Raw genomic sequence first — 25,050 nt, 5'->3', positions numbered from 1 at the left:
ACTCATTGTCTGCCTTCTAGTTGGTGAATGACCTTATTTTCCTCTATTTTACAAGTTTCCAGATACTGAAGCAAGTTCTTGCAATACCTCCAGCCTTAAGCTGCTCTCATGGCCATGAAGAGGTGGGCTCATCAGGAGGCTTCTTCCCTCACTGGCGGGGGCCCACACACTCTGCCATCTATTCGAGTAGGATTCCTTGCACCGAATACAATAGGATAGGTTTTAACTGAATAAGGAGTAAATAGGTAAAATGCAGTTAGCAGCTCTGTAGTTCAGATTTCAAGATTCATTTTATTCTAAACTCTGTTTCCTATCTCCTTACAACTTTGAGTACAGAATATTTGTCTCCATATCTGGGTCAAGAAATAGGGGATGTTTTGTTTTGCTGGAGTGGTAATGCATGCTTAAAGGAAAATTGACAACAGATTTCTGAGTTGTAAAACTAAGAGGAGATGATCACATTTTATTTTTTAAGTGATTCCCACTGTTTTTTTCATGTTTCAAACCTTTTGCCGTTTTCAAAGACACATTTAACTTTAACAAACCATAAAGCTCTTTAAATCTGAAACCTTTGGAGAGAGTTTTTACTTTTAGAACCCAGCATTTCTATATGTGGTAAGATTTCTGATTAATGTTTATTGATCTCAGTCACCTAGTGTCACCACACCAAACTTGGATCTGCTCACCCACACGCAGCAAAGCCAGTCTACTGACACCGGGTTGTGGTGAAGGAAAGTGCAGCGTTTATTGCAGGGCCAGGCAGGGAGAACGGGCAGCTCGTGCTGAAAACCCACACTCCCCGATGGCTTTCAGGGAAGGGGTTTTAAAGGCAGTGTGTGTGAGGGAGAGGGTCGCAGGATGCATGATCAGCTCGTGCGCAGTTCTCAGATTGGTTGGCAACAAGGTGAAGTTTCGAGCATCACCAGTCTTCCGGTTTCAACCAGCCTGGGGTCTACATTCTCTGCTGGTCAGTAGTTTTCATCTGTGGGGGTCTGCTTCCTCTAAAAACAGCTTAGGAACGGGTGTCACGCCTTTATCCGTATCTTCCAGGGAACAGGGAGTTTGGTGGCTCTGCTGTGTGGCTGGTGTGCAGTCTGAATTGTTACCAGGTTCCTGACCCAGAGCTCTTCTTCGCTTCTACGTCTTCACATTTCCTGGTCATTCACTCTGGAGTCAGCCTCCGGAGACTCAGGAGAGGGCTGAGAGGCTAAAGCAAAAGGCTTTTACTTCGAAGGACATGGACACAGGGGCTTGCACATGGTTTCAGTACCCCCTTTTCCTTGGTGCTCCTCACTCTTAGGGGAACAGGTTCAGGATGAGAAACGGGATAAAGTTTCCCCTAGAGAGGTTAATCACAAACTGTCGGCAGAGGAGATCAGTTTTAGGGGGACTCGGTTTCACTAGTGGCCCTGGATGTGAACTCCTAGTGGTACTTACTCACTTGTTAAAGAACAGTGAGGCAGACTTCATTCAGGACCATCATGATGGGTTTAGGGGCCAATGCAGTGGGGTTTTGCAGTGAGGGAGAGAGAGACAGTGCCCAACTCTGAATACAACAAGGAAAAGTGGGAATTTACAGCCAAGGAGCAGGTGGGGGTCAGTGGATGGACACTTCCTAAGGAGGAAACATCAGGGATAGGGGGAGATTCTGGCTAAACCAACCTAACTGGACTCTTGCCTAAGGCAGGCAGAGTGATCAGACATCGCCCCGGGAATAGTGGACGATGAGGGACGCCGTCAGATACAAACTGACTTAGAATTCCTGGGGGAATTGGACAACATAGAGATGAACATGAACACCCAAAAGTCAGGGCCCAGTTGAGAGGAGAGGTCAGGGGAGCCTGACCCACATTTGGTCAACGAGAAGACCTTTGTCCCCAGGATATAGATGAGGGGAATGAGAAAGTTAATTGAGCCTAAGTGATTGCCTGGTTAGTTATTCCATTAACTAAGCAAGTGGTAATAGTAGATTATCTGTAAGAGATGCTGAGGAAGGGACCCTGCTTAGTACAGAACTAATATTCTAAGTACTTAGTAAATATTTATAGCATAAGAAATGTCATTCTGGGTTTTGTATTTGTCGTGACTTTTTGTTTTGGAAGATAAATGTAAGACAGTCCCATTCTATAAAGTTTGTTTGAGGAGTCAAATAGACACACATGAAAAATGGTTATGAAGTGGGGGGTCAGGATTTGGAGCTCTGAACTTTCTTGCCTTTAGCTGTAGGTTATCTTTTTAACTTTTCACGAAACTTTAGAAATTGACTTCCCCCTAAAAGAGATTTTTTTTTCAAAGACTGCAGCCCCCTCACTAAGCACAAACTCAGGCTAAAGCTGCTGAAACTTTCCAGATTCCCATTGTTAACAATAAGGTTTGTTTTTTGATGAAGGTCATACAGGTGTATCTCATGAACCCTTCTGTAGCCTGGCTTTATATCAGTTATTATGAGGGTGTGACCTGAGAGGCATATGTTTATCCAGTGTCTCTCTCGCAGGAGAAGTATAAGATAGAGGGCTATTCTCGAAGGCACATTTGTTTTCAGCTTGCTAGGATTACAAATGAGTAAGGACCATAACACCAAAAACATGTAGGGGGTCCACTGAATATCCTTCTGTTTGTGCTCCAAATGGGAAGGCTAAATTAAAAGGTGGGATCTCAGAGACCACTAAGAATAAACAGGTTGTTGAATTTTATAACCTTATATGTGAAGACTAAGTCAAACTAAGCCTCAAATCAAGGTAAAGAGGTTGATTTAGCAATTTAAGGCTCTGCCTAAAGTAAACTTCAAAACTAAAGTTAAAGCAAAGAGAAATCCTGAATATACGCATTTTAATTCTTATATACACTCAACACATTAGTTCCATTATTTCATGATTTTTTTTTAATGCAGAACAGGACCACATCTCATTCTTAATACTCCTGCCAGCAAAAGCTGGCTGGCTATGGCGTGGCACAAAGGCATTCACTGAATGTTTGTTAAGTGAATTGCATAATTTTTTTAGTGTCACTGTGTGTGATTTGATATGCAGTATATCTAGTTAATGTAGCAAAAATATCATGACAGTTTACTATATTTGTTCAAAGAACCACATTCTTGCACAAAGTAGCTGCATTTAAGTGAGAAAGTAACACAAAGGTCCAAAACTTTGTGAAGAGACCTAGTACCGTCCTTCATCTTCCTGACCCTGACGTACACTGTGACCAAGAGGGTAAAGTCAGTTCTTGAGAGAAAAGACTTCGAGGCTAGACCATTGAATTTTATTCCCTTGCTTCCTTTTTTACTTTTCAGAGTTTAGCTATCTGCTGGGGCCTCTGGACAAGAATGTCGTTAAAAGAATAATGTTTCTGGGAAGTTAATATGTTAGTTGTTCTGGGACTTCTTTGGTGAACCTACACTGGGGGACAGTGGTGTAATGGTGACCCAGTGAGAAGTCAGAACTGCTACTGGCATTTACGCAGTAATCCAGGGACAGCTGAACCTGCCTCCGAGGACTTCAACAGATAGAAAGAAGAGTAAGAGGATTTTGGAGTGACAGAGGAACCATAGTAAATATAAAAATAATTTGCCAGGAACACAGTAAACGATCAATAAATGTTAGCTTGAAAAAACAGTGGCATCTTCCAAACAATAAAATATTAGTACTGCAAGGGCAAATGCCTTAAGTCCCAAGTGATATTCAGTACAAGGTATACCTTTCCTCTCAGAATGAGCTCCCAGAATGTGCCGTAACCAACCCACCTACACGTAGATTAAAGATCTGGTACAGAAACAGTGAAGTGGGGAGAAGGGGGCAGGCCATGGAATTGACTGGAGGGGCCTTTCACTGAACATCCCATCCTGGTCCAAGAACATGTGTTCCCATGTCTTAGATAAATGGGTTGCAGAAACGGGATGCTGTAGAATTTTCAGTTGCAATCTGTATCGAACAGTAGAAGAGCAGCTGGTCTGTCTTCCAAAAGATCTCTAGCCATCTAACCTGCTCAAGTGGAAGGGAGGTTAAAATAAACACCTTCCGGAGGTCACTGTCTTCCATCACCATGTGTCATCAAATGCTGGCCTCTGAAGACAATTTGAGGGTCTGATACATAAATAAATCCTTGCAAGAAGAAACAAAGCTTTCAGTACGTCAACCAGAAAGCTCTCATTCCCTTTTATAATTTAAATTATTTTCCTTAACAGCTCGGTAAATGTAGGATTGGGGGGATATTGACATTTTGGCATTATATTTGATAAAAGCAGAGGTTATCTTGACAAGTTCATTTTTTAACTTCTTTATGCCAAAAAAAAGATAGATAATTCTAATTCTGCATAGCTGTAGAACTAATGTGGTCTGACCGCATTACTGACAGCTTTTGGTAGGACTTCTTGCCAATGTACTGAGGTTGTATGTGGACAAAAGACATAACCTCTGGATCCTGTAAGGCAGCTTCTTCCTACTTGGCAAGTGTCCCTCTTCCCTTTTGAGATTAGGCAGTGGCAGTTCTACCTTGTGGGAAATGCAGTTTCTTTTCTGAGTGGCCTGCCCAAGTTAGATGGGGAGAAGGAAGAGATAAGGACATTTCCCACATGATTGACATGGTTAAATGTGTCCCAGAGAGGCCATGGTGACTTTTTTTTTTTTTTTTTTCCTTGATGGATAGATTTGAGAACTCTGCTGGTTGGGCAGTTTCATACACTTTCACCGAGTAAGCTCTATAGTTTTTTTGTTTTGTTTTAAAAAAGCGACTCCTTTTGACATGAGACGAAAGGGCATCTTGGTCATCGCATGGAATGAATTTTTATCCTTGAAAAATTTTTCAAATTCCATCATTTTTTAACTTTTCAATTGGACTTTGAAAAATTTCAGAGTGCAAAACACTACATATTTTGTAATCTGTCAGCACCTCAGCATGAAATACATTTAAATCAGTTTGAGATTCATCTCTGATTAAGAACAGGGACCTAAAAAGTCCACTTTTTCATTCCCAGTCATACAGCAGTGAGCTAGTATCTTTCCAGATTCCATTTTACTGTGAAAAATTTGACCTCTCCACTACCACCATTTATCACATTGTCTTCTTCCTCAGTGCTCGTGCTTTTTTATGTCAGTTTTCCAACTCAAATAGTAATTATCTAAGATACCAGCTCTTTCAGCCTTGCAGCCCAGATGTGATGGCAACTATACACAGACACACACACAAAGAATGGAAGTAAGTTGCACAAATCCAATGAAAATCCCCAAAGTGATTTTTTTAAATCAATGTGTCCATGAAAGAAGCTAGAGGAGGCCAAGCTAAAAACATGGGAAATGAAATAGGGCTGCAGTGCTCGGAGGCATGAGGGGTGTGGTAGGAGAGCCATGACTAGACAGTTGGGATATTGATGTGCAAGGTGAACATGCATTTAAAGGAGAGTTGCCTTGAACTTGCCTTTAAGGATTCTGCTTTGGAACTCTTTCTAAATCTTCTACACTGAATGTGCATTTGTGGCCAGGAATAAAATACAAGTCTTTTTTGAGAGATTAGTGTTGTTTGTGGAAAGCTATCCAACTTCCCCACTCTCCAAATCCTCTGCAAAACAGTCTGGTCCTTCTGTGGTTGCCAGTGTTGATACCACGGGTAACACAGGACTCGCACCACGAGCCTGCTGATTAGGGGTCCCTTACAGAGCCCAGAGCCTTCCACCCCAGCCCCTGAATGTGTAACCTTTATCCTTAGAGAATTGTGTGTGTGTGTGTTTTAAAAACAATAATAATGCTGAATTTATTCACTTTCTCTGGTTTGTCTAGACAGGCTCCAATTTCTATATTGTATTATACCACATAGGCCTAAACTCTGAACTCTGATCTCTCTAGTAAGTTAAAGATTGTTTTAGACACTAAGCCCTGGCTCTTCCCTCTCTTAACTGTATTATGGAAATAGTATTAGAAACAGAGGAAATGTGATATATTTATAAAGCAACCATTAAAAATCATGTTTTCCAGGAATACGTAATGTGAATAGTACTCACAATATAAATGGATAAACAGGGTATTAAGCGAAACGTGAAGTATGATACTGTTAAAAGTTGATTTATGTAAGTTTATAAAAAGACTTGGAAGAAAATCAGCAAAATGTTGCAAGTGGTATTCTTGATGGAATACCTATAGGCTATTTATTATTTCTTTTATATTTTCCCCCATACTTTTCAGAGTAAAATATGCATTGATTTTGCAATAAAAAGCATAAAACTTTATTTTAGAAACTCTTAAAAGGAAATAAAGGAAAGCAGCAGGGGAGTCCGCTGAGGGGGCCAGGAAGAAATCAGCGTCACTGTTGAAAGTAATACCAGGCCTTGTTTCTGTTGACTTGAAGATTAGTGAGCTCCTTGTTCATTAGGTGGGTCAGAGGCGTCCTGTTGGTGAAAAGTGCCAGCCCAGTGACACACAGCAGGTGCAGACCCTGCCTGTGAGCCCTGGGAACGTTTGGGGCCTGCCAGCATCTGGCGGGTTGGCGGCTCCCCCAGCCGCTGTGTGTCAGGCAGATGCTGTGCCAGCGTTTCAGCGTTGGAGAGCCGGCCCAGCTCCGCCTCAGCCCCTCAGGCTCGCCAGTACCGAGTGCCTGGCCAGAGTGTCATCGGGCCCAAGAGCTGCCCGGTGAAGTCATCTGTCCTTTGATGTGCTTTCAGAGGGATCCGAGGTGATAGTTATTCATCCAGGGTAAAGGGAACGCAAAACAGAGTTAGCGCAGGACTGCTACTCACGAGAAGAGACCCAGCGTCACACTGGGCCCGGGCTCAGGCTCAGGGGTCTGGCGTTGTGTAAGGATTTACCTGTCACCCATTAAAAGGAGGATCGATGGCCTCGGCCCAGTGAACGAGGGAGCTCCAGCCAGGAGGCAGATCTAGTCATGAGTTCACTCACCACATCTCGTGGCTGAGAAAAGCACGCACTTTCTCCAGAGGCAGAACCTTCCTTCCACTGCAGGAGGTGAAGGGACACACGCAGCATGTGGCATCAGGCTTTCAGATGAGCACCTTTCACTAGCAGGTTTTGGTTTTTTTTTAACATCTTTATTGGAGTATAATTGCTTTATAATGGTGTGTTAGTTTCTGCTGTATAACAAAGTCAATCACTAGCAGTTTTTTGTAACCTTCTTGTAAATAGATGGGGTGAGCAATTGTGAAGTAACTGGAGTCTTTCTGTATCAGGAATGTCACCTCTGCAGAAACAAGCTCACCCTGTGCTTGATCTCCAGCCCAAAGTCAGAACTGCATCTCGCGTTGATGTACATGCAGCGGTCCCCACGCGGCCCCCAGAGCAGTGGGTGGGTGTGACATTGTACACGTGCAGGTGTATGGACCTGCTTCTCTTTACAGTCCCGAGGATTGTGGTAGTGATTACAGGAGCTCTAGTCTTGCTCCATTTCTTTGCCTTGGGAGGCATAAAAAGACTGGAACTTCTTGTTTCAGATTGACCTTGACTTTCCTCATTTTTTTTCACCTCAGATCATCCAGCCCCTCTTAGAACTTGACCAAAACAGAAGCAAACTAAAGTTGTACATTGGACACCTGACAGCCCTCTGCCATGACCGAGACCCCCTGATCCTTCAAGGACTCACTCCACCAGCTTCCTATAACTTGGACGATGACCAGGCAGCATGGGAGAATGAGCTGCAGAAGATGACCCAGGAACAGGTAAGTCTCTCACCTGAGCTCTGGCGACACCCTCACAAAATTCAGCTGCTCTTTAGGTTGATGCAATAGAAGCTGCCTTGGAGAATTCGGGGTTCAGAGTCAAGATTCTTAACAGTGGTTGGTTCTTCAGTAGATATTAGGAGCTACCATTTGAAGTGAGCCCCACTTTATTCTTCCCTCAGTGTAACTTGCCAAAGAATCAGAAAGGGCTGGTTCGGAAGGGAGAGGGTTAAGGGGAATCTGTTATTTCACAGAACTGATGGCCACTCATGACTGTGACCACGGAAAGGAAGTCTGAGTTGGGGATATTTGGATGAGGATCCTTGACAAGTCAGCTGTCTCTAGGGAACTGTGGGTCACAACCTACTAAGTTTTTCAATAAAAGGACCATTAGATGAATGAGTTTAGGTTACCCTCCTCTGCTCCACTTTCTGTTTACTGTTGCCTGTAAAATCCATTGGTTCCCTTTTTTCCATGTTGTGGTTTTTTTAGTTCAATAGAGAAAATGAGAAGGCTAAAAGGAGACAAAAACCACGAATAAAAGAAACAAGGAGAAAACAGGATGAGGGAAGACATGGAAAGTAAAAGAAAGAAAAATTGAATAAACACTGAGAAATAAAAATAGAAAAAAATGAAATCGAGCAGCTTTAGAACATTAATCCTAAGCTGCTTTTGTTCCCGGCTACAGAGTGGGGTTGATGGTGTCCCAGCCCCTTGTTGATGTGATTGTGCCGTCAATCTGCTAAAGCTCTGCACCAGAGTGTCGAAGCTGTGCACTGTCTTCCAGCTGAATGCCTCCTATTTGTTCACCCATAATGCGTGAACGGAGGCTGTGTCGAATAGGACACCTCCTGTGGTGTGAGGTTGCAGGGAACAGTGACAGCCGCGGGTCGAGAATTGCACGCTGGGGTCAGGGCGGGACTGACTTCCGGGTGTGGACATTGCCTAAAAACAGACCCATTTAACGGCCTGTCAGTCACCCACCTGATTTGTGTGATGGAAAAGGTAAGGCTGACCTCTCAAATTTAGCATGTTGCCTTGGAAATTTTAATTTCTTTCTTTTCAAAAGAGGGAGAAATTTAAAGGACAGAATTAAATCGAATTTCTAGTAGCTCCTTTTGATATTAATAACCATGAAGTTAACATGCCACTGGAAGCCCGCTGGAAACAGAGCACACGGCCAGTTAATTTTAGAAACTCCACTTCAAAATTTTGCAGAGAGACAGGGCATCTTAAAGCACGAACAGTGATGTATCAAAGTTTAACTGGCATTAAATTATTTCTTTGTGAAACAACTTGTCTTTGAAATGAAAAAAAGTATTTTGGCTCAGTCCTGTTTTCCAAATATGCCTGAATGGAAGTAATCAGTCTTTCTAAGGGGAAAAAAAAATACCTTCAGGGTGAGGCCAAGGTAGAAAATCTCAAGCTAAGAGTTTTTCAGAAAGTTTTGAGTGAAAAACCAGGAATTCAATAGAAGGCATGCCATCCCACATATTATCGTCCAAGCAGTTTGCTCACATACATGAATCATGTTAATATTGTCACGTTTCCCTTTGGCTGAGAACCTGCTTCAGTTACTGAAGTTGTTGCACGCGGCGTATGAAACTGTATCTTCAGCAGCATCCCTGGAAAACCTGGGGAGCAGGTGACTAGGGTCATCTGTAAAGGGGCACAGCAACTAACCACACCTTCCGTCAGCTTCTCCAGAGCAGCTAGAGTTTGGTAGAGAAACCAACCCATTTTCTGCCACCTCTCTCCAAGTAAGATTTTAAGGGAGTGGTGCAGGCTGTTGAGAAAGATGACCTGTGATAATACAAAATGACTTGCCTATTGTGAGCAAGGTTTGACTTCAGTTTTTGAAGCCCAAGAAACATTAGATAGAGATCACCGCTAAATATGCATGTTGGTTTATTTTGTGTGTGTGTTTTCTTTGGGGATATAGAGCCTTCTGCACCTGACATTTGTGTTACTCAACTCTGTATGTCCCATGCATTTCACTGCCACCATGCTCCCCTCGGTCACACACCCCCATGAGGACAGGACAAGAGCCTTGTCTGTCTTTTTCAACACTGTTCTCTGTACGAAGAATAATGCCTAGCACATAGTATCTGCTCAGTAAAGGTTTGTTGAAGGAATGAGAGAAAGTGAAGGAGAAAGGCAGGCAGGATACAGTCCATACTTCTTATCAAAGCACACAAGGCCTCCTTTCATTTGGCCTAATTCTTAAATGCACATCTCTTCTCACCCTATCCCTGAAGCATACAACAACTGACAGTCTTCTAAACTGTTAATTGACTCACAGTTTTCACATTTGTGTCCTTTTGCTCATAATGGTCCCTCTGCCTGCTCTGCCCTTTCCTGCCTTGTCTCCCTAGGGAATACCTAAATAGGAATCTGAGTTTTTAAACTCAGCTCAGACATCATTTCTTTTATGAGTTCTTTCCTGAAACCCCAGGCCCAATGTGCCGCTCCCTCCTTAGGGCTTCTGTAGGACCTGTGACACTCGTACTTACTAGTTTTCATATCTGTCTTCCTGTTAGTCTAGGCTTTCTGTCAGCTGAGGACATGAACCATATCATTTTCATCTTAAAATTCGCACCACGTCAGGTACTTGGTACTTGCTTACTAACTCAGATGAGTGAGTGAATTCTAGTGAGTTCTGCATAGTTTATTACTTTGCATTTCATAGTTATGATTCTTATTCCCTAACTAGATGACTTTCTTCACTGCCAGAACCATGTCTTATATTTCTAAAGTGCCTGGCACAGTACTGTACATGTAAAGAATGCTTAGTATATACCTTGCTGATTGTTTATTTGGTGACCCAAGACAGTTTCCTCAGTGCCATTCAGTAGCTTTGGATAATCTGGCTATTGATGTCTGGAGAGCCACTCAGACTCCATCCTGAGTTATGACCCTATTATCTGCAACTGGCTGGCCTACAGAAATATTACTTTACATCTGAAGATTTCCCAGAATTGTTTTGTTTCATTTGCCCTCTTAGAGGCTGGCTATCTTACCAACTAAATTTATGGGTTTGTTTATTTTTCTTACCTTATCGGTTTTTGCTTTATGTATCTTGAGGCTCTGTTATTGAGTGCATACACATTAAGGATTGTTATATCTTCTTGATGACTTGACTCTTTCATCATGATGTAATATCTCTTTTCAAAGCTGGTAATACTCCATGCTCTGAAGTCTGTTTTGTCTAACATTAATGTAACCATTCCAGCTTTCTTTAGAATTGTGAGTGCACGATAAACCTTTTTTCATATATTTGCCTTTAAGCTGTCGATGTCTTTATATCTACAGTGAGTTTCTTGTTGACAACATATATTCACCAGCCTAGAGGACACAGGTCTAGGGGGCAAGGCTGTCTCTTCCTCCTTGATTTCAATAGGTCAGGCTGCCACCCAGGGCCAGAGGGCTGGAGCTGCCACCCTAGTGGGCCTGGAGGACAGCATCCAGCCAAAGAGCCTTATTCTCAAGCCTTAAAATCTGATGAGGGACTTCCCTGGTGGTCCAGTGGTAAAGAATATGCCTTCCAATGCAGGGGACGTGGGTTCGATCCCTGGTCGGGGGGCTAAGATCCCACATGCTGCAGGGCAGCTAAGCCCGCGCACCACAACTACTGAGCTCGCGCGCCTCAACGAGAGAGCCCACGTGCCGTAAACTACAGAGCTCACGCTCTCTGGAGCCCACGCGCCACAACTAGAGAAGAGAAAACCTGCACGCCACAAGTAGAGAGAAGCCCGCGAGCCACAGCGAGCGCTGCAGCAAAAGATCCCGCCTGCCACAACGAAGACCCGACGCAGCCAAATCAATAAATAAATATTTTTTAAAAAATCTAATGGAATTTGACCTGCTAGATTTTGGACTTGTTTGGGACCCATGATCCCTTTCTCTTCTTTCCAGGGTCTCCCTTTTGGAATGGGAATGTCTAGCCTATGCCTGTCCCACCATTGTATTTTAGAGCAGATAACTTGTCTGGTTTCAGCAGGTCCACATTTAAATTTTGCCTCAGGATGAATCATGTTTTTTAAGTCTCACCCACACTTGATTTAGATGATATTTACATGAGATTTGAGATTTAAAGTTGATGCTGCAGTGGGTTAAGACTTTTGGGCTGTTGGGATGGGGGTGAATGTGTTTTGTTTTTTTTGTTTGTTTTTTTTTTAATTTTATTTATTTATTTATTTAAGGCTGTGTTGGGTCTTTGTTTCTGTGCGAGGGTTTTCTCTAGTTGCGGCAAGTGGGGGCCACCCTTCATCGCGGTGCGCGGGCCTCTCACTATCGCGGCCTCTCCTGTTGCGGAGCACAGGCTCCAGACGCGCAGGCTCAGCAATTGTGGCTCACGGGCCCAGTCGCTCCGCGGCATGTGGGATCCTCCCAGACCAGGGCTCGAACCCGTGTCCCCTGCACTGGCAGGCAGACTCTCAACCACTGCGCCACCAGGGAAGCCCCCGTGAATGTGTTTTGTGTGTGGGAAGAACATGAGTTTGGGGGGTACAGAAGGCAGGGTGTTATGGGCTGAATTGTGTCCCCTGCAAAATTTATATATTGAATCCCTGACTCCAAGAATGTGGCTATATTTGGAGATAGAACCTTTAAAGGTAATTAAGTTAAGAAGAGGCTGATAGGTGGGCCTTAATCCAATCTGATTGGTGTCCCTGTAAAAAGAGGAGATTGGGACATACAGAGACACCAGGGCTGTGTGCTCACAGAGAAAACAAAAAAAAAACGTGAGGACACAGCAAGAACACAACCGTCTGTAAGACAAGGAGAGGCCTTATAAAAACCCAACCCTGCCAACACCTTGCTCTTGGACATCTAGCCTCCAGAACCGTGAGAAATAAATTTCTGTTGTTAAGCCACCCAGTCTGTGGTATTTTCTTATGGCAGCCCCTGCAAGCTAATACCTTGTTTTTGAAAGATATTCTTCTCTGGGTATAGAATTCTAGGTTGACTTCCTGTTTTTTTTAATATTTTAAAGATGCTATTCCATTTTCTTCTGGCTTCCATAGTTTCTATTGAAAAGTCAGCTGTATTTATGTGTGCTCCCCCCACCCTCTCATGTTTCTTTTTTCTCTGACTGCTTTCAAGATTTTTTTTTTTAACTTTTGTTTTCAACCATTTGAAAATAATGTGCCTATTTGTATTTTACGTTATATTTCCTGTCTGGGCTAAAATCCTTTTTGAGAGCTCTGTGTCCCTTGGGCTTATGTTTTGTTGTCTTTCATTAATTTTGGAAGATTCTTGGCCCTTATCTCTTCAGATATGTCTTTCATCCCTGTCTCTCTTCCCTTTCTATATCTACAATTATGTATTTGTTAGACCATCTGATATCGTTCCACATCTCTTCGATGTCTGGGGGCTTTTGTTTGTTTCTTTGGGGGATTTTTTTTCATGTTATGTTTGGAGATTCCTACTATCTGTTTGGTCATAATTTCTATCGATATATCTTTAAGTTCATTTGCTTTTTTTGTGCCTCATTATCTTTTATTAAGTGGTAAATATTATATGTAAAAGAAGAGTAGAAACTGAGATTAATAACATTTATGTCTGGAAATAGGCAATTCCTCTTCTTCTGTCAGACCATTAGCATTTGGGAACTGAGTCAAGTAAGTCAGTAACTGAGCTGGGTTTGAGTTACCTTCATCGCTCCACAGGCTTTAAATTTTCCAGTGGTGAATTGTACATTTAGTGCAAATTCTTGAGTGCTGATTTTTCCTGGATTTCAGTAGTTCCCTCATGCCTACACCACAGGGCTCCCCCTTCACACTCTTGTCCTCTCCCAGTGCAGGCTGCTCTTACCTGTTAATGCTAAATATAGTTAAAGTCTTCTTTGTACCCAGTGGCATTTTTCTTTTTTCATCTGCAGTGGCAGCCACTGTCCTAAACTGGTTTGCATTTTTACAGTCCACGTTTTTACCTTTTTAATATACATATTTGTTTACACGAACAATGTGCAGTATTGTTCAGTGTGATATAAATTTGAAATAAATGACATCATACTGCTCAGGCTGTCTTTCTGTTCATTAGTGTTTACTGAACCTGAGCCTTCTGGTCACTTGCTATTGGAAGAAAAGATGTTGCTGAAATTTTTCAGATAAATGTAAGTCTTATTCCATTTTAAGTATGGCTCTGGAGCCCTAGAGAAACTTTCTTTGAAAAAGTAGATTGAGGTCGTGTCAAAGTAGAATGCTGTAGTGGTACAAAGTGGCTAGAATGAAGAAAAAGGTTTTATTAGGTTCAGTTTTAGATTTAAACATCTTCTCTGTTGATCCTAGGACAGCCCCATATTTGACCACTGTCTGTTATCTTCCAGAACCACAACTCATAATTGAAATTCCAGGTCCACGTTTCCCACACCAAACACCTTCTACAGAAGGTGTCTTCTTTTCTTTGCCAGGCCCTCTTGCCAGCTCCTGGGCAGGAAACCTTGTTAGTGTTTCCATAAATCTGGCACTGACACTGGCCTGTATATTTGGTGGGACCGAAGATTCTGGTGTGTTTGGCAGGCTGGGATCAAGGATTCGGCCCACATGGCCAGCATTTTTGGCAGGGCCAGGGTTGAGGATTCAGCTGGCATGGTGGCATTTGGAGGCAAGGACCAAGATGATGGTGCAGATGGTTGGGAGACTGGCTACATACAAGGAGACTGAACAAATGAGTAAGTAAATTGAAGCTCATGGGAGCAGGCTTGTTACTCCAGGAGGAGGAAGTAACAAATACAGAAGGGTGAAGGCAAGTCCAGTGGTGTTCAGTTGCTGTTGGAGGTGGTCCATATGGACTCAGGGTTTTTGACAGATAACAGATTTAGCTTTCTCTGTGTGTACATTTGTGTGCTCATCTACATGTATACATGTGTGTATTTCCTAGTTTTATCTGCTGAAGCACCTAGAAGCAGTGACACACCAGTAACAAGGAGCTCACCTAGCTCCCAGCTCTTGGTCTATAGATGCCTTTTTTCACCAAAAGGAACCAGGGCTCCTTGGAGACATGGCTCAGCCTAGGACTGTGTGTGGCAGAGTACAACATAAATCCAGAGCATCTTATACCAGAAAGTAACGGAGTGTTCCAAGAGTGGTGGGGGTATGTCAGAAGGACATGGGGGGGACTTTCCTGGTGACGCAGTGGTTAAGAATCCGCCTGCCAATGCAGAGGACATGGGTTCGAGTGCTGGTCCAGGAAGATCCCACATGCCACGGAGCAACTAAGCCCATGCACCACAACTACTGAGCCTGCGTGCCACAACTACTGAAGCCCGTGTGCCGAGAGCCCGTGCTCCACAACAAGAGAAGCCACTGCAATGAGAAACTCCTGCACCGCAACAAAGATTAACCCCCGCTCACCGCGATTAGAGAAAGCCCGCGCACAGCAACAGAGACCCAACACAGCCAAATAAATAAATAAATAAATTTATTTTTAAAAAAAGAAGAAGGACATGGGGGGCTCCCAATAGCAAAATCTTCAGGAATTTGAGCAGCAAAATTAATAACAGTAACAGATTACAGCCCACTGAGTAGAACAGGAATCTATGAGTCTATACTAGTGTAGAGAAATCAGTAAGCAAATACATGGTGGGGCAGGGGCCATGCCCTGTAGTAGAATGCCAGCTAACATATGGAGAAAGAGTGGTGGAGTTAGAGAATCACCACTTGGCAACCATCAGAGTAATAACTGATTTGAACTGGAATCATCAATGGACGTGAAAACCAGTGGGTGAAAGTTGGTTGAGGAACAGGATATTTGCATAGTCTAAAAGTGTCTCTTCACACACGCACACAAAAAATTAATTCAGTTAATTAGCACAAAGTCCTTTTAGTTGATTTACGTTGGAAAAACTTGGCAGACACCATCTAAACCCAAATGACTGAAGGTAACGTCACCTGTAGTGGGATAAATGAACGTTATGTCTTAATTCTAGGTATTAACCAAATGGCACATATGTTGCTGAAACTTCCCCTAATTCAGCAAGCACGGAGACATAAAACACTAAACATGAGAGGAAAAAATGAAAAATTGTACTTTATCAAAACTTTAAACTTTTGTTCATCAGAAGACTGGGAGGAAATATTCACAATGTATATATTGAACAAAGGACTTCTATTGAGAAGATATTTTTAAAATCAGAAACAAAAAGACAAAAGCAACATAATTTTAAAATGGGCAGAAGACTTGAACCAGAGAGTTCACAAGAGAAAATACACAAACCAAGCACATGAAAACAGTGCTCACATAAACGAAAGCCACAGTGAGACAGCAGTGCAATTCCAAGAAAACGGCTAAAATTCACCAAATGTCCACGAGGATGTGGAGCAGCTGGAACTCTGCGCGCAGTGGTGAGGAGTTAAAATGGTCCAAGGCTTTGAGAAGCTGTTAGGCAGTTTCTTATTAAGTTAGATACACACCTGTCCTATAACCCAACAATCCCACTCTTCCTTATTTACTCAAGAGAAATGAAAACACGTGTACAAAATTGTTCAGAGCAGCTTTATTTGTAAAAGCGCCAAACTGGAAACAACCCAAACGTTCATTAACAGAAGAGATCTTTTTTAAATTATCATATATCATATAATGGCGTACTACTCAGCAACAAACAAGAACGAACTACTGGTACAAGCAACTTTATGAATGAATCCCAAAAACACTGTTAAGCAAAAGAAGCCAGATGCAAAAGAATAGCTGATTAATGTCTGATTCCCTTTGTATGGCATTTCCAGAACAGGAAGAACTCATCTGTGGTGACAGAAACTAGAACACTGGACACCTGTGGGAATTGACTGAAAGGGGTCCCAGGAATCTTTCTGGGACGATGGAAATGTTCTGTGTTTCGGTTGGTGAGACGGTCATGTGGGCGTATATAGTGATCAGAATTCATCAAATTGTACACTCTGATGTACAGAGATCTGTGCATCTTGCTGTATGTCAATGATAGTTTAATTCAAAACAAAAACAGAAAAGTCACACCCCATTTCCAGTCTCCTCTCGAACTTTTTGAAGCAGTTCAGCTGATAGGCAGATTCTGCTGAAAAGCTGAAAGTGGAATTTCTCCCTGGAGCACACGTCCTTTTTCCACCACGAATGCCAGCCCCCTGATGGCCGACTACGCTGGAATGAGCCCTCACTAGCCAGCTCGCTCCGTGGGTCACGGCTGTGGGCTCCAGCCCCTTTCCCAGCACCCAGTCCAGTTTTGACCTTCAGGGAAGTATTGTTGCACAACTTGGCTCGGACCTCATCGTCTCCTCGGAGTCCTTCTTCCATTTGTTTTCTCGATTTTGATCAGTGGCTGCTTGGCTTGTACCCTCTCTCTTCAGGGCGGTGAGTCTGGGGTTGTCGATGCCGGGGTGGCACTGGGCCCTCACTCTGGGAGGTCGTGGGTCATCAGTCACGGCATGACACTCTTCTCTCGTGAACGCGTCTGCGCAGATCGTCGTAGCCCCCAAGTGGGCCACGCGGACACGGGAGCTTTTGGGGGCAACGGGGAGAGAAAACGAGAGAGAGAGAAAAGAGAAGAATGGGTTATTTATGGGCAGCAAACTCTTTCCTGGTTCCCGGCCTGCATGTTTCTGATCTGGTTTTCTTCTCTTTGCGATGTTTGAACTTGTTTCCCCGGCTCCGACATTGAACTCTTGTCCAAAAAGACTAAGAGCAGCGGAGCATGAGAGGCTGAGAGAGGCGACCAGCGATCCAGCAACAAGAACTTCAGGCCCTGAAGACAGACGGGTGTCTGTGCCTGACTGGGCTCGGGAATGGAGTGTGTGTGTCTGTCTGTCTGTCTGTCTGTCTGACGTTTATGAGAAAACCCTGTGGGGCAGCCTCACTCTTTCTCTCCCCTCTGCTCTCACAGTCTGGCACTCTCCCCTCCTTCTGACAGCTTCCATTAACCTTTTCATGCAAAGAGCAGAGTTATCTTGCCAGCTGGATATTGAAAATCTGGCAGAGAAGAGATTGTTCTAAAAAGAAGAAAAAAAAGAGGTAGAAGCGCTGGGAGACCCCGCGAGAGAGGACAGGGCCTGGCCAGCTGCTGGCCTGGGCCCTGAGACCCTGAGCCTGCTGCCTGACTTCTGGTAAAATCCCCTAAAATGAGGTTGTGGGGAGGAAGAGGAAGTCAGGATTTGAATATAGAGGAGGTGAGGAACTCTCTCACACAGTTGAAATGACACAGATGCTAATCCTTCTTTGCACATCACTCCCGACCTGAGGGCAGCTGAATGGTGGACACGTGAAAGGATACACCTAAATAGGAGCAAACTTAAAGGCTTTGTGCTAAACGTGCTACATCATCTTGTTTGTGGAGAGAGAGAATACTGTATTAAGAGACTCAGCTAGACCAGAACTTTTTTGATACAAAAGATCCCTCCAGACCATCTCCTCCCTTAACTTATCTCAGAGAAGGGGATTCTGCTGTTTCTCTCTTGTCCACAGTCTCTCCCTCCCCATCCTGACCCTCATCACCAGGGCCTGCCCCCAGCTGGCCGGGACTAAATAAAAATGAACGTGAAACACCTACTCTGAATTCAGGTCTCCTGTGCCCTCAGCTTCGCAGCAAAGAGGGCGGGAACCTTTAATTTTGTTTCCATAAGCTTGTTCTTGCACTGGACCCTTTAGAGCTCTGAAATAGGAATATGGAACATTTTTTAATTATGAAGCTCTGTATTTATAGAGATCTTAATATTTGTTAGCTGCCCTGCGTTTTTCCTTTGTGTTGAGGGTATTCCCACGGAAGGAGGAGGTCAGCACTTGTGATTCCCTGGAGCTCCTGCAGGAGCAGTTAGTTAACCATCTTGGAGTTTTCATGAGTCTTGACAACTACTGCAGTCCAGCACATTGACTTCCAGAGATAATGCAAGGAAACTTATCCTTGCGAACGTCCAGAAACTGGCCCGGGGAGCGGAGAAACCTTGCAAACGGCAATTTTCCCATCTCGTCAGAGCTTTGAAATAAATTGTCCTTAGCTTTCCTCAAACCACTATTTAATGGTTTACCAAAGGTTTGGTGGGACAGTCTAGAAACAGAAGTCACCTAAACGTCTAGTGGGCAGCGTCCAGCATGGCCCCAGCCACACCTCTGCCCCAGTGCACCTGCACAATGCCAAGCTCCATCGTCACGCTGGCCGTATGTATGTGCAGCAGAATTCTTAGGGGAGACCTGTGTGAGCTTCAAAAAAGGAGAAGGTGTTGGACCACACCCTTCTCCCAGTTTACAGACAGTGCTGCTTTTCCCCGCTGGACCCCCTGTGCCCCCTGACCTAAAGCGCTGCTCCCCCCAGGGAAGGGGGGAAATACTGCCACAGCCTCCCTCCAGGTGTCCCCTCTTCCCAGTGACCCAGTCCGCACTCGCTGCTGTTCTGGCTGTTGTCCCTATTACTCGCTGAGCCTCGAAGCAACTCTCCTGCGCCCCTTGTAAGAACATCAGGGCCGCTGGAGCAGTGAGGTTTTCTCCCTGAACCCCTTCCAGTGCTAAGTGGGAAAGATGGGACCAGGCCACACTCACTTGCCACTGGGGCAAGTGAAGATGTGTTTCTGATGCAGGAGTTGGGACTCAGAAGGCATCTTCCAATATATAAAATGTTACGAGTGATGGTTAGGTTTTGTGATGGTTAGGTGACACTGCTCACCAACAATACTGTATTAGTTTGTAAGGCCGCCATAACAAAGTACCACAGACTGGGTAACTTAAACAACAGAAGGTAGAAGGTAGAAGTCCAAGATCAAGGTGTCAGCAGGGTTGGTTTCTCCTGAGGCCTCTCTCCTTGGCTTGCAGACAGCTGCCTTCTTGCTGTGTCCTCACGTGGTCCTTCTTCCATGCAGGTACATCCCCGGTGTCTCTGTATGTGTCCAAGTTTCCTCTTTTTCACAAGGACACCAGTAAGATTGGAGTGGGACCCATCCTAACAGCCTTATCTGAACTTAACCACTTTAAATCACTTCTCCAAATACAGTCACATTCTAAGGTTTGGGGGTTAGAACTTCAACATGTGAGTTGGGGGAGGGGACGTGACTCAGCCCATAACATTATGGCCAGTAGCCCATGGGGCCTCCTGGTGCCCTAACTACCACTTAAGTAATTGTTTCAGCGTTTCAAACAACCAACTTCCAAGCAAACTCTGGAAACGGCCTTCCACATAAATCACGGGGCCCGCCTATTAAGAGGCAGGGGGTGCTGGAGAGTCTTGCTCACATCCACTAATTACAGAATCCTCCCTCGGGTGGGGGGAGGTGGGGATGCAGGGCCTGCTGGTGATGTCAGTCCAGAGTGCCCTGTGACACAACTTAGAAACTGGACCTTTCTTTAAAAGCCGTGTAATAGACACAAAGGCATAAAGTATGAAGCAGATACTTGCTTAGTGAATGAATGAAATCAGGAATTTTCTGGAGATAAGATAGTGGCATTCTTCTGCACCGTATAAATGCTATCTTACTGCTTTGTCTACCTCTTTTTAAAGACCACTTTGGCACAAGAGAACATGCCCCCACCTAGCGTGTGCTCCTGGTGAAAGGGAGCCTGTAATTTTAACACTGAAGAGAACAGATCTTGCCGTAAATTGAAGGGATACTCAAGTCGCCCTAAAAATCAGGTTTTGAGGGACAGGATTTTTCATGGAGTTCTTTTTAAAGGTAAATAGTGGTTTTAATGTTATCAAACTAAAAAAAAAGAAAAAAAAAAAAAAAAACGTTTTCTAATAGAAACCTTCAGCCAAACTTAAATGCTAAGATCTTACTGCCAACTTAACAGAAAAGCAGGCTATGGTGGCAGCTTAAAGTAGGGGGATGGGGTGTTTGATGGAGCCCCGGCCTGACGGTCACTGGTTCAGTTTATTCCTTTGAATCAAGCATCTCTCTGAGGTAGTACCTTTTTAAATGCAGGCGTTCCTAGGAAGGGCAGCACGGTGTCTCTCCCGTTAGCCTGCCCAACACTAGTGGAATGTCAGGCATCCTGAACACTAGGATGACAGGAACAGTGAGTGACTGGGGAGAGGAGAGTTCAGAAGGGGACACGCGGCCACGTTAAAAACCAGCTTAGTCTCCACTGTGACCCAGGCTTGGTGATAAAGCAGTATCGTCCTTGGGGCTCTCTGATGTCGGCCTGTCGCACAGCTGAAGTCCACACCAGCCCTCTGCAAGCGTTTAGCCTAAATTTGAGTCCACAGATATTTATTCATAAGATTAAGTTTAGCACAGATGGGCGTCAGGATGCACCTCGTGGGAAGGCAGGGAGTCACCGGAAAGACAGGGTGTCACCGGAAAGACAGGGTATCGAGTTTTCTGGAGCGGCCTGTGATGAGAGCCAGACAAGGAGCCAGGAGAGGAGACCCTCCCGACCCTCCGGCCTCGGGAGCTCAGCTGGGTCCCGTGTTGTTCCGTCAGGAGCAGCTGCATTTACTCAGCCTTATCCCCTGCCCCTGGCTCTTTGCATGTGAGGGAGCTGAGGCGGGCACGACGGGACTTGCCTGGGAAGATGAAGCCGAGTGGCCAGATGGGGACGTTTCTCTCCGTCCCAGACCTGTCCCCACCCCATCCCCCTGTAGTCCCCGGGGGAGAAAACCCCCTCCGCCTGTCAGAGGACAACCCCCGAGACAGGCGTGTTCTCGGTGGTCGCGTTGCACGGCTGCCGGGCGTCGCCGTCGGGCTCAGGCCGCGTGTGTGGAGGGATGGACGCCTGTCTGTCCCAGGCCCCGTGTGCCGACCAAGTACTGGGACTTTCTTCGGGGAGAAAAGTGAATTGTAGGTCATTAAAATGCCCGTCCGGAGATTTCTTTAGCCTCCCTCGGGGCTGCGGCTTTGCCAGCCCCGGCCTGCTCCCCGCTTGGTCGGCTCCTAAGCTCTGTCCTGTCTGGTGACACGGGCGGGGTGGCCGGAGAGCCGCACGCAGGGGCCGCCGGGCCGTGTGCCGGGGGCGGTGCGCGCCCACCCCGCCACCCCCGTCTCCTCTCGCCCGCGCAGAGCATCCTGGCTCACTGGGCCGCTGCTGAAGGTTGAGCCCGCCTCCCTCTCCAGCTGCTGCTTCGCGAAGCTCGGGGACCCCCGTCCGCAGGGGCTGGGAGAAGCTTCCCGGGAGTGCTGTGCCCTGCCCGTCTCACCGCGGCCGTTCCTGCGGCGTGGAAACCACGCTGTGCGAGGCCGCTCGGGCCCTGCGGCACCGTGGCTTCGCCCACGCTCTCCAGGGGACTGTGCTCCCCGTGTGCTGAGCCAGACGGGCCTGGAAGGTCCCTGCGTCTCTCCTCTCACCCTTCTTCACCTAAGGAAACACGACTGCAGAAGTCCTGAGCTTTAGGGGGCCATGGGAATATTTTTCTTTCAAATCCAGCTTTCCCCAAGAGCTTTCAAATCACATCACATCCTCTTCCCTTTAGCACCCAAAATTAGTAACCGACCAGGCCCCGCCCCGCCAGCCTTCTCCACGTCAGCACAGGTGCCTATCCTCGCGTTGTGCCCACCCCATCACCGTGCATGGTCCTCCAGACGATGGTCGTGTGTACCGGGGGGTCACTCAGAACAGCCCACACGGCCCCGGAGCCTTAGGCGGTAGTGGCACCCCTTCCATGGCCCTTCTGAATTGCTGGGCCAGGAGCTTGTAAAAGGTCATTTTGTCGTCTCACCAGGGAGTTGGGAGACGCCACCCAGGGAATGTCAGGTTGGCACTAAAAAAAAAGCAAAAATCAAACAAGATCCATGGTTCCCTGAGGGAGCCTTGCCAGTCTCTCCCCGTCACGCTGGCCCTAGAATCGGGTGCCCCATGCTGGACATGGAACGTGCACTGAGCACGTGCCACTGCAGTGGAGGCCGCTTCCCTCTCTGGTCCTGCTCAGCCGCAGTGAGTCATAGGCGTGGATTAGCTGTGTGCTGGTTCAGCACTTAAATCTCAGCTGCAGCAAAGCCTTGTTCTTATCGTCCTGATGGCCTCAGCATTAGATTTCTTAGTTGTTTGGGTGGTTTGTTTTCTGTTTTTAATCCTCTCCCTTTGACACGTTTCGTTTCTGAAAGCCAAACCAAACACGCTGGCCTGGCTGGCCTGGCCTGGCCGTGTCCGAGATTCTCAGAACCCTGCCGCTGCTCTGATGGTCCCTTTGACAGAGAGGGACATTCTTCCCCGTGGGGATAACTACAGGCTCTTAAAGTGAATGTCTCTACTCACGTCAGTTAACAGGTTTGTAAGAGGTGGTGTGAGGTGTTACCAATTAAAATTCTGCCTGGCAGGGATTCTGCTTCCCCATTTAAACCTCCGTACTTTCTCCAGCCTCCAGTGCTGTCCCAGCAAGTCTGGACTGGGAAGCGGTCCGTCTCTGCCTCAGGACGCACTGCATCTAAACGCCCCACCCACGTGGGTACCTGGCTTGCTCTTTTCAGCTTTATTGGGATACGACTGACAGATAAAATTGTAAGATGTTCAAAGTGGACAGTGTGATGATTGCTATACGTATACATTGTGAAAGGATTCCCCTCATCAAGTTAATTAACACATTTATCATCTCACATTACTTACCTTTTTTAAGGTTCTACTTAGCAAATTTCAGTTACACAATACCGTGTTATCAACTGTAGTCACAACTGGCTTGTTGTTTGAACGGGATGATACATCAGATTCCTTTGGTGTTCTGGAAGGTTTTTACACAAGTGAGGATTCCCCATTCTCTTCCCCCCCCCCCCCCCACGCCACCATTCTCTTGATTCTTGAAATTTAATGTATAGGAGGCCAATCAGCCCAATGTAAACCTCCTACTGGGTTTGGGGGAGCGGGGGTGGTCTCTTCCCACTTTTATCTTTTGTAGCCATGTCTTCTGTCTCCTCCTCTGTTCACTCCCTTCCCTAACTAGTTCAGAGAAGGTATAACACCTATATCAAGACAGAACCTTTCTGGAAAGAGAGTAACCTGGGAGGTTGAATATCACAAAGAAGAACTCAGATTATCTCAGCCAGGGAAGAATACTTCAGGCAGGAACGCATCCAGCATTTTAGAAGTGTCTAGACCCAAGTAGGTTAGAAATTAAGACAGTAGTATGTTAGTGACATCTGCAAGTACAAAACAGAATTATCGGCAAGCAAAAGTTTGTGCTGGTTTATGTACAGATAACTGTCTAAACCTGGGCTGTTGCAACACTGTCTGTGCCTGGTTCCAGCTCCTGCTGTATCCAGGTGTTAGCAACCTGTGTTTTGGTCCCTAGATCCGTTGACCCCAGTTCACCTGGGTCACTTGACTCCAGGTTGTTGACTCTCAGAAAACCGTGACTGACGCTAACCTTGAAAAGATGACAAGCAGCAGTGACAGGCCGACTCTAAGAGGTCCGGTGGTTAGCCAGCAAGCCCAGCTTTCTTGTAAAACTCGCCTCTGAGGCAGGAGAGATATCCTCTTTTTCTCTCTGGAGCACTTGTGCATCTGGAGACAGCAGTTTGGTCCCTGACCGCTTGCTGGCAGGGCGTGAAGGACGAGCCCCAGGTTTCCTGGGGTGCACGCTCCATCAGCCTAAACTGCAGCAGGCCCGTCACCTCTTTAGGCCTTGCTCGCCTCACTTTAAGGTTAGAGAATTGAACTGCGGGTTCTGTTAGCTCCCTTCCAGGCTTTTGATTCTCAGTTTTGGAATCGGCCTGCTTTTAGGTCTGGTAGTTCCACTGTTTGATATTTTGTAGGGGAGGGGGTTAGTGTAGAAACTAAATTGTGTGCTTTGGACTAATACAGAGTCACAAAAAACCCTCTCTGCCTTATTTCCTTCGGGGCTAGGGGCTTGCCAGTACCACACTGCAGGATTTTCAGTGCCGTAGCCGGGAAGCAGAGAAGCTCTTGGTTTGTTTTTACCTTTGTTTAGTTTTTAACCATTGAAAAATCTAGCTGCCCTAAGGCACATGGCAAGCATTCATTCAGTAGCTGTTTAGGGAGCACCCCCTACGTGCCAGGCTTAACGTGCTCTTGGCATTACTGGGGAGTCATTTATGATTTTCATGCTTCAGGAGGCCTTAGTGCCAGGGCTTTCCTCCTGCCTTGCTACCTGTTGTGAGGTGAGGGAAGGAGAGGAGGAAGTTCCTTTATTTCACCAAGTGAATCTTGAGGAAATCGCCGTGCAGTGGCCTGTTGTCATCAGTGGAACTGACTGTGGATCCCCTTGGTGGAATGGACTCTCGTTTTTATTGCATCGTTTTGTTCCAGATTCGTCCTGGAGGAGCAATGACACCTTGTTTACTTCTGGCCTAAGCAACAACAGTCTTTCCTTCTTTAGGAAGACAAATCCAGACACTGCCGGGCAGAGGGGTTCATTGCAAGGCAGGGAAGGGGGAGGGGAAGGCCCAGCGGCAACTTCACGGTCACCACCGCATCCGGTCATCTTGCAGAGTCCGGGGCAGGGCGGCAGCTGCTTCAGGCTCTCAACAGTAAGCAGCTGGGGTTGGGGGAGACCTTGG

General features: G+C 45.7%; 1 protein-coding gene across 5 annotated transcripts in view; it reads left to right on the top strand.

Annotated features, from left to right (window-relative positions):
- The window catches only part of ERC1 (ELKS/RAB6-interacting/CAST family member 1), a 420,180-nt gene that overhangs the window by 379,319 nt on the left and 15,811 nt on the right, over positions 1–25,050 (top strand). For all 5 annotated transcript variants that reach the window (XM_068560632.1, XM_068560635.1, XM_068560636.1 and 2 more), the window contains one exon: positions 7,466–7,654. In XM_068560632.1, the coding sequence (XP_068416733.1) occupies positions 7,466–7,654 (189 nt within the window). The remainder of the gene's footprint in view (positions 1–7,465; positions 7,655–25,050) is intronic.

The sequence above is a fragment of the Eschrichtius robustus genome, chromosome 13, assembly GCF_028021215.1.
Source record: "Eschrichtius robustus isolate mEscRob2 chromosome 13, mEscRob2.pri, whole genome shotgun sequence".
In the NCBI taxonomy this organism is placed as follows: Eukaryota; Metazoa; Chordata; class Mammalia; order Artiodactyla; family Eschrichtiidae; genus Eschrichtius; species Eschrichtius robustus.
Note: the sequence above shows the minus strand (reverse complement) of the source record. Positions and strands in the feature narration are given on the sequence as shown.